Source organism: Euleptes europaea, chromosome 1, assembly GCF_029931775.1.
Source record: "Euleptes europaea isolate rEulEur1 chromosome 1, rEulEur1.hap1, whole genome shotgun sequence".
Lineage (NCBI taxonomy): Eukaryota > Metazoa > Chordata > Lepidosauria > Squamata > Sphaerodactylidae > Euleptes > Euleptes europaea.
The window spans coordinates 10,957,984-10,968,128 of record NC_079312.1 but is presented as its reverse complement, the minus strand read 5'-3'; the positions used below and the strand labels follow the sequence as shown (position 1 = coordinate 10,968,128).

The 10,145-nt window shown below is 47.5% G+C and overlaps 1 protein-coding gene across 1 annotated transcript; it reads left to right on the top strand.

The window, feature by feature from the left end:
* Nucleotides 1-251: 251 nt before the first annotated feature.
* Nucleotides 252-5,574, top strand: LOC130489055 (zinc finger protein 397-like). Its single transcript, XM_056862799.1, has 3 exons — nucleotides 252-1,193; nucleotides 2,930-3,059; nucleotides 4,304-5,574. The coding sequence occupies exons 1-3, from the start codon at nucleotides 252-254 to the stop codon at nucleotides 5,572-5,574; spliced, it is 2,343 nt and encodes a 780-aa protein (XP_056718777.1).
* Nucleotides 5,575-10,145: the final 4,571 nt, after the last annotated feature.

Genomic DNA, 10,145 nt, shown 5'->3' with positions numbered 1-10,145 from the left:
CCACTGCTGCATTCATCGATTTTATTGGTTATATATTTTTCTCATATCGTGCATGCGTTTTTTGGTATTTTTAAGCCACTTCTTGTGAAGGTGTCAAGCATCTTAAATAAATGGCTGTCTTTTCCTTCAGGGAGGAGCCCCTCTGGAACGGGATTGTCACCTCTTTTTAACCCCCTTTCAGCCTGGAACTCCGAGAGGCTCTGAGACAATTCACCAGACGATCCTGTGGTAACCCGTTGGCCTTCAACAAAATGGCAGCTGAGCACAGAACACCGTCTGGTTTGGAGGCTGAGTTCAAGGACCCACTAGAGCAAGAGGGGCTGTTGGAGGGGGAAATGGGGGAGCCAGAAGGTACAGGCCCTGTTTCAGAGCAGGCGCTGGAGGTGACAGGCCCTGCTTTGGGGGAGGAAATGGAGAAACTGGGGTCAGCAGGCCCCAGAACAGAAGAGATAATGGAGGGGTTGGAGAGCTTACGCCCAAAGCCGGAGGAAGAAATGGAGGAGCGGGAGCCTGAAGAGCCAGCGTTAGGGGTGGAGTGGGAGAAAGCTGCTGGCATCCCTCAGGTAGGGTGTACTGGATATTCCCTTCCAAGATGGCAAGACCAAATTGAACAGAGCCCCAGCGTGGGGTTTCCTCCACAGAGGGATGCTAAAGAGTGGCAGGTGGTCCCCCACAGAGTAACGTCTCCTGGCTCCGACAGCAGAAACTCCCAGTTGCTGAAATCCTCATACCCAGAAGGTTCTCTGATTCCTCCGGCCTTCTTCAAAAGAGAGACAGATGGCCGCCAGTGCCCCTCAGAAGAGCAGGAGGCCCCAACCCAGCCAGGCCTTAGCGAGGAGGCCCCTAGGATGGCAGATTCCTCTGAGAAAACGAAGGAAGAGGTCCTGGACGAGGACACGGTTGTCTCGGAGATTCAGCGCCAGCACTTCCGGCAGTTCCGTTACCGCGAGGCTGAGGGGCCCCGCGAGGCCTGCAGCCGCCTCTGGTTCCTTTGCTTCCGGTGGCTGAAGCCGGAGAGGCACACCAAGGAGCAGATCCTAGAGCTGCTGGTCCTGGAGCAATTCCTGGACATCCTGCCCCCTGAGATCCAGAGCTGGGTGATGGACGGCTGCCCAAAGACCTGTGCCCAGGCGGTGATCTTGGCAGAAGGGTTCCAGCCGAGGAAGCGGGCGTCCGAGAGCCAGGATGAGCAGGTGAGAGCAAGGCTTGTCCCAAAGAGAGCCAGCAGCGTGGGGTAGTGGTTACAGGGTCAGGGTAGGTTCTGGGAGGCCCAGCTTTGAATCCCCCACTCAGCCATGGGCAACTGTGGGCCAGTCTCACCCTCTCCATCTGACCTAGGGAATTAGTGTGGTTAAGAGCAGTGGTTTGGAGCAGTGGACTCTGATCTGGAGAACCGGGTTTGATTCCCCACTCCTCCACATGAGCGATGGAGGCTAATCTGGTGAACTGGATTCGTTTCCTCCTACCCATGAAGCCAGCTGGGTGACCTTGGGCTAGTCACATTCTCAGCTACCTCACAGGGTGCCTGTTGTGGGGAGGGGAAGGGAAGGTGATTGTAAGCTGGTTTGATTCTTCCTTAAGTCGTAGAGAAAGTCGGCATATAAAAGCCAACTCTTCTTCCCTCTTCCCTTCTCCTTGCAGGGCTATTGGGAGGACAAAATGGTGGAGAGGAAGGGTATTGTTGGCCACTTTAGGTCTTCAATTGGGGAGAAAAGAGAGGTGTAAATGAAAGAAATAAAAGGAGCTGGTGACTGTAATCCCAGCACAGCCACTGTTACACATGCAGTTGGTCCCAGGTTCAATCCCTGGCATCTCCAGTTAAAATGATCTTGGGAAGCTGATGCTGGGAAATACCTTTCTCTGTCTGGAGAGTAGCTGCCTGTCAGAGTAGGCAATACTTAGCGAGACAAACAGAAGGTCTAACCTTGTATCAGGCAGTTTTGTACATGGGAGGGATTATATAGGGGGACATTCTGTATGCAAAGCAGGCAGGCAAGGGTCCCGGTTTCAGTCCGTCACATTTTCAGCTAAAAGATCTCCAGTAGAGCATGTTGAATTTTTTTTTTTTAATCCCACATCCTTCAAAGCTGCTGCTGGTCCAGTTAGGCGGTACTGAATTGGATGGTCTGCATTGAATAGATTTGGAACTTGACTTTATCAATGATTCCTGTGGAGTTTATGCAATGCCCTTCCCTTCGAGGCTCGCCTGGTACCTACTTCTTAGACCTTTACATGCCAAGTCAAAACATTTCTTTTTAGCCAGGCTGCTAATGGAGAAGGTTACATCTTTTATAGGCCATGTTTAGAAGAATAATTGGTTTTTATACCCCACTTTTCTCTTCCTTTAAGGAGTCTCAATCACCCCCCATAACAGGCACTTTGTGAGGCAGGTGGGGCTGAGAGAGTTGAGAGAGAACTGTGACTAGCCCAAGGTCACCCAGCAGGGTTCTTATGTGCTGTTTTTATTCTGTTTGTCTTTTGTTCCTTTTTCTTGTGTTTGTAATTCCTACATAGTTCTTTTTGTGACCTTCATTGTTCCTTTTCTTTTTTGTGAAATTTGTCATAGGGTGTTTTCCCCCTTTACAAGCTTCCAGGAGAAATTATCTGGAGAGGCAGCATATCAGCTTTCTAAATCAATAAATCCACACTGCCATTTTGACATGGTGCAGTCCATGAATGGTTTGTCCAACTTGTTTGCTGTTTGCATGAAGTAACTGCCCCTGCCACTCTGGTGTGGTGTAAACTGTCCATCTTGGGCAGGCCAAATGGAACCACGGGCCCTAATCTCTAAATAGCATTATTGGATGGTGGGGCAAAACCCCACTCCGGATTCTGCCCCTTTTATGAGGCACGTCGCAGCCAAGAGTGGCCATTTTAAGAGCGAGACCCTTCCCAGCCCCCTAAACGATATCTTTGTTTCTGCTTTCAGGTCAAGGTGCCGATCAAAGAAGGAATCCCGAATTTATCCGAGGCAGAGCGTGCTCCGTTGCATTGTGAGGAAAAGCGGATCTGCAGAGAAGTCAAGCTGGAGGGTGGCTCCGGGGATGCAAACTTGATAGGTAAAAAGCTACCTTGCGGCTGATTTCTGGGTGCTGGAAAAGAGGGAGCAAGGAATGTCCCTGAAGCTTCAAATGTCAACACTCTGGTTGATATTGGTCAAATTGATCTGCCAGCAGCCAACATTTCTGTCACGCTCTAGAGCTGAGAGTAGTGGGGAATGAGGGGTCATTCCACAAAACACCCAGTTTCGATGCCATTAATTCACTAGGTGGCCTGAAGCCAACCATTCTTTCTGTCCAGTCCCACCCCCATAGCATTGCCAACTTTGGTTAGGGAAATTCCTACAGATTTGGGGGTGAGGAGGGACCTCAGTAGGGTATGATTGCATAGAATCCACCTTCCAAAGCAGCTGTTTTTTTCCAGGGGAACTAATCTCTGTCATCTGGAGATAGGGCTGCTAAGCCCCCACTGGGGGCGGAGATGCCCTGCCCCCAACTGCCACCCCCTACTGCTGATCAGCTGCCTGTCAGAGGGGACTTGCCAGCAGCAAGGAGAGGCCTAGCAGGGCATGGCGATTATATCACTTCTGTCATGCACCAGAAGTGATGTCATTGTGTTGCTGGCACTGTGGGACGCTCTGATATGGGAGCAAAAACTGTATTGTAAAAATTGCTTCTACCATAGGGGAGGAGACAGAACTTGGCCACCATCACTGAGGTGCTGGAACATTCAGTGACTTTAATAAGTGGTAGTTGGTGGTAATGGGAGATCAGAAATATCCTGTTCTAAGTCTAGGGTTGCCAACCTCCAGGTGGGTCCTGGAGATCTGATATGGCAACTGATCTCCAGACTAGAGGGATCTATTCTCCTAGGGAAAAAATGGAAGCTTTGCGTGGGGGATCCATGGCATTATACCCCACTGAGATCCCTTCCCTCCCCAAACTTCACACTTCCCTGTCTGCACCACCCAAATCTCCAGGTGTTGGCAACCCTGTCTGAGGCCTAGAACATGGGGGTGGGAGGATATGTAACTGACTTAATTATGGGCTCTCCTCTTTTGAACAGAATTTATTGACTGTAGTTTGAGTGGTTTGGTCCTTAGCAGAAGGAACTTCATGGGGGAGTGAGCTGTGTCTTCATGTGCAGAGGCGGATCGCACCCACCCCACCCCACCCCAGGGATCTCTGCTGTACACAGACTCCTCTTGCCACATATCTCATCCAACCTTGGTACTGCCATTTAGATAGGGTATATTTTTTAAAACAGCTATCTAAAATTCCAGATGTTCTCTTTACTCCAGCAGATGAACCGCTGTTGGCTGCGATTGAGGCCAAGGGAAGTGATCGTCATGGAGATTCTGATGAGAAGGAAGCCAATGGGGTTCCGATGGGCAGTGCAGAAGAGGAAGGTTCCCCATGCAAGGAGCAGACGGAAGCTTCTGGAAGTTGGCAAGGGCTAGAGGATCCTCTGGGGAGTTCCCCAGGTGGAAAAACAGAGAAACTTCACAAAAGTGAGGAGTCTCTTGGGGAAAGTGGGGGCCAACAGAAAATCCTTACGGTAAAGAGTGAGCATGTGGAGGAGGAGAGCAACTTGGTGGAGAATTCGGACATAATTGAATTTAAGGTAACGCACACAGGCAATATGCCCTATAAATGCCTGGACTGCGGGAAGAGCTTCAATTACAGCACGAGCCTTGTGAGACACCAGAGAATCCACACAGGGGAAAAACCATACAAATGCTTAGACTGCGGGAAATGCTTCTGCCAGAGTTCAGGCCTCACCATCCACCAGAGAATCCACGCTGGAGAGAAAGCATATCAGTGTCTGGACTGCGGGAAAAGCTTCCGTGTGAAGTCGCACCTGATCCGCCACTCCATCATCCACAAGGGAGAAAAACCATATAAATGTCCCGAATGTGGGGTTAGCTTCTGCGAAAGATCGGAGCTGAGAATCCATCAGAGGATCCACACGGGTGAGAAACCATACAACTGCGCCGACTGTGGGAAAAACTTCTGCCGGAAGGCGGATCTCACTCTCCATCAGAGAATCCACACGGGAGAGATGCCGTATACATGTCTAGAGTGTGGCAAAGGTTTCCGCTGGAGCTCGAACCTCATTACCCATCAGAAAACCCACACTGGGGTGAAACCGTTCGAGTGTGCCGAGTGCGGGAAAAGCTACTATTCAAACATGAGCCTGGTTAGGCACCAGAGAGTCCACACAGGGGGCACCCCATATATCTGCTCTGACTGTGGGAAGAGCTTCTGCGATAGCACCAGCCTGACCAGGCATCAGAAGATCCACACGGGGGAGAAGCCGTACACCTGCGTGGACTGCGGGAAAAGCTTCAACCGCAACTCCAACCTCATTTCCCATCAGAGGACCCACACGGGAGCCAAGCCGTTCCTGTGTGTTGACTGTGGGAAAAACTTCCGCTCCAAATCGGAACTTCACAGGCATTACACGGTCCACGCGGGAGAGAAAAGTCTGGGTGGTGGGGCAGAGGTTCCCGCACCCGAGAGAACTAACAGGGATGAGAAAAACAACAGTGAACTGGAAGTTATGAATGAATGAACAGGGGTTGGAGTGGGAGGAGAAAGCCTGTCATAATTACAAACTTAAATCACTTGGTTTATAAACCTACATAAGTCCCATCAACTTTTTTGTTTTGCAAAAGGAAGACTTAAAAAAACAAACAGCAGCCCAGGGCTTTGTGTTCCCATTTTGATAAATAATTTCCAGGTTCCAGCAACCCAACACTTCTCTGGCTAGAAATCTCTGGACTGTTGTGCCACTAAAAACATGCAGACGTCACTCCTCGCTGCCAGTCTCCCCCCCCCTTCCCCTCTTCCTCCTTCTACTAAATCTCAACTTGAAGAACAGTATTGTCCCTTTCTTTTAAAAAAATGTGTATGCTGATTAAATCAGGTGTCTGATTTTGCATGTTCTCAAATCTGAAGTTAATGTTTCTTATAATCCTTTTTTGTTTCGTTCTTTTAATTGTATACTTAAAGTTTAGGCTGCCTCTGAAGGAGTTCATTTGTAAGGCAGAGCTTCAGGTGCATTTGGATGATGTCATATTCCAGGGCCCCTTTTGCTCTGGGTGCTTCAGTAACTTGATACTCAAAGCCTTAACAGACCAATTTAGCAATTTCTCTAAACCTGGAGACTAACAGGAGAAAATGTGGCCATCTCTGGATCTCATTAGATTTTTCAGGGGCCACTTAATTTCATAAATTGTGTGAGGCTTGTTTCTCGGATAGCTAGCAACAGTATACAGTTCATGCTTTAAGTATTTAAGCCATGTGGTTTTCTCTTTTTTTGGAAGTACCTTTATGAAGAAGTGCTTTTGAAGGCCTGAAAGGCAGAATTGAATACAGAGTTTCGTTTGAAGCTTTCTATGTTCTGTTAGGAAAATGCGTTCCTTGCAATCCTTTCCAGATTTCTTTCTAATTTCCCTTATCTGTGTGCCTCTTGATGAAGAGAATATTATTTCATATGTTGCATGACATTTTCCTGAGGTGGCAACTTATCCCCCCCCATAGGTACATGTTCTGCACACATTACTCAGTAAAAAAGAAATCATTCATCTGTTTTGCTGTGTCTTTATTTTTTGGGGTGGCTAACCTTGAACTAGAGAACGCAAGAGAGAGGAGAGGTCTCCTTTGGACGGAAAAATGGGAGTCTGTGATGTGGAGTATAGAGTGAAACTCATGGTCTGACACACTGTAGCGGGAGCTCCCATAGGGGCTTTAGGGGAAACTACCATTTTATGCTTGAAAAAGTGAACTGTATGTCTTGTGTTCATTTTAGCAGTGCGAGCTACAACAAGTTTTCGAGTAGCTCTGAGCTGCTTTATTTTTCGGGTTCGGGTTTAATAAACCCGAAATTTTTCAATTTTTTTCCAAAAAAGCCGAATATTCTTAATTTTTTCAAAAATTTCTGGGTTTATTAAACCTGAACCCAAAAAATACCCCTCTAAAAGAGCTGCGCAGCTGTACCTAAAACCTGGACCCAGTGTGGTTGACGAACAGTAGTTTGTTTTCCTCAGAGGGGCTTACCCGTTCAGCAGGCAATGTTGGAAATGTGGGAGACCGGGCAACCTGGGACAAGGAACTCAAAGGGGCATGGCCATGGTGAGGATTAAGTCAATAGCATCAGCCCTGTGTGGGCATCATGGTATGTGCTAACCATGGTCTGGAACAGAAGTCATGGTTGATGCTTTTGACAACACAAATCTACCATGGTTGAGAACGGCTGTTGTGTATTTATGAAACCGTGGTTTAAACTAGGGTTAGTGTGGTCAACCGAACATGAGCCACTTCAGTATGTTTAGCTAGGGTCCACCAAACCGGGCTAGGCAATCATGGTTTGTACTTTGGCTTTTTAACTACAGTTAGTCCTAACTACAGTTTGATGTAACATGAATGTCTCATCTTGGTTCCCCTGTTACAGAGATGCTATATTGATGAAGGTGTTGAGATAAAGCTACATTCAGGTGGTCAACTGAAGCAAATCTCTGTTTCACGAACTAACTAGTGAAAAATACACCATGGTTTTCCCCATGTCTGAATTGCATTTTGATTTCTGTCCCCTCAGCAGTTGACTTCCCAAGTTCGCTCCTGTCCCAGCACAACAGTCTTTGGAAGCCAAATGATGTGCACAACTATGGTGTGTCAAGTCAGAATGTGCCCAACCAGGATTAGCGTGTGCTATAGTTTCTGATTCAGGCCAGCTAGCCTACTTCAAGCAATTATCTGCCAGTTCAGAGCATGCCAAATCCCAGTTGGTGTGAGCCTTGGCTTGCAAACCCAAAGTGGATGAAGGAAAGGTGAACAGATCAGATGTTTTGTTTACATGTGATTGCCTGTAGAACAGGCTTGCTGTGACGTTTGGGGCGTCTCTAATTTAAATCATGCCTGGAGGTTTTTTTTGGCTCATGGCCCCTCACTTTCCAGAAATGATGGTTGGGGAAAAAGGCAGTTTCAGAAGGAGGGTTGGTGTTTATACCCCAATTTTCTCTACCCTTAAAGAGCCCCAACCTATTTTACAATCACCTTCCCCCCCACCCCTTCATGTGGAGGAGTGGGGAATCAAACGCAGTTCTCCAGATTTGAGCACACCGCTCTTAACCGCTACACCACGCTGGCTCAAGAACATAAAAGCTGCTCTGCTGGATCAGGCCATCTGGTCCACTATCCTGTTTCCCACAGTGACCCACCCTGCATCCCTGAGAAGCGGAGAATGAAGGTTATGGCCCACCTCAGTTAGCTCCAGCTGTATGCTGCCTCTGAAACTGACCGGTAGCAACTAGAGGTGTCCCTCATGAATTTATCTGATCACCTTCTAAGTCAGAGGCCACCACCATATCTCCTACTAGGGAATTACGTAATCATTTGAAGAAGCACTTTCATCTGACATAATTTACTGTCCGTCAGTTTCTCACATAGAAATTTCTCTGGGTCGAGCTAAGCGTGCCAAGATTCAGAGATGGAGTAGGGAGAGACCGAAATGGCTCTCAGAAGTTTCCCTGATGTTGAGAGCCGGAGTGGTGGTTAAGAGTGGTGGGTTCTAATCTGGAGAACCAGGTTTGTTTCCCCGCTCCTCTGCGTGAAGCCTGCTGGGTGACCTTGGGCTAGTCACAGTTCTCTCAGAACTCTCTTGGCCCCATGTACCTCACCAGGTGCCTGTTATGAGGAGGGGAAGGGAAGGCCATTGTAAGCCACTTTGAGACTCCTTAAGGGTAGAGAAAAAGCAGGGTATAAAAACCAACTCCTCTGAATTCACACATGACCGGTTTTTCTGAATACTTAGCATCTGAATAGCACTTTGCACACATATCTTTCAGCCTTGTAGGCCGCTATTATGAACCCCATATTGTAGACTGTGGTTGGGAGATGGGGGCTTAAGACCACCAAGTGAATTTATGGCAGGGATGCGATCTGAACCAGGAACTCTCTTAGTCCCTATACCAGTCTCGGGTATTCTTTCATTCGTGTTGCTGCTTCATATGGTTCCTAGGAAGATGACTCCCCTCCCTCCCCAGGTCTGATTTTGCTATCCAGTCTGTACTGATTGTTTTTTTATAATATATCTCTCTTCCCTAAACTCCACCCTCCCCAGATTCCACTTCCAAATCTCCAGGAATTTCCCAACCTGGTAATTTCCCAACTTGGCCACCCTATGTAACTCTCCGGCAAGATTTCTGACGTGTTTCTGACACCGGCAGATGTCTGAACAACTAAATGTTTGAGAAAGTGGAGGGGGGGAGCCAAACAGCATGTTAAATAAATAAACAGATATTGAATGCATTGCGCGGATTAGCTCAGTACGCAGGCAGGATAGGAACGGATAGGACGTAGGTTAATGAAACCTTTGAGTGGAAGAGGGAGGAAGTGCAGCTCACGAAGGGTTAAACTAGCAGAGCTGAGTTTCCTAGAGAGGACTGGGGAGGGAAAGGGGGGGGAGTGTTTTTTTCCCCTTCCCTTAAACAAATGAGAGCGAATCCCCCCTCCTTTTCACATAGGGATTCTTAGCAGCATCTGCGCACACCTGGAAATCAAAGGAAAGGTGAGTTTGGGCAAATTTTTTCCAGGGAGGTGCCTCGGCCTGGGGGACCAGGAAAGAGTAATTCTGAAGCCGGAGGTGGGGTCTTGTGAATGCCACTTTACACAAACAGACTCACAATTATTTTAGTGTCGAAAAGCAAGATCTTCATCTTCTACACATGCAGTGGTGTGTGTGTGTGGGGGGGGGGAGGGGGTTCCCTTACCCAGGCATTTTTATGTAGGATTTTTTTTTCTTCCTGTACTTCCCCTCCCGAAACAGCAGCATTTTTTAATCTTAAAAAAATATCTTAATACTGCAATAACTCGCTTTCTGCATGAATAGGTCCTTAACCAAATTTATCACAGCTTTAGAAGAAACCTTTTATTGCTGTTTGAGATGGGGTTATGTGCCGATTTTAACAGTCTGGGCTTCAGGTATTTTAACGTGTGGTTAAATGAGTGTTGTATGTTTCTGAACCTCTATTAGGTGCCTTTAAGAGTTTTCAGAAAAGACGGGCAAAAATGCGTTAAATTTAATTTTTAGAAAATGTGCAATGAACAAGCTTCTTATTTCTGCAGGGCAGGTTTATTTGAATA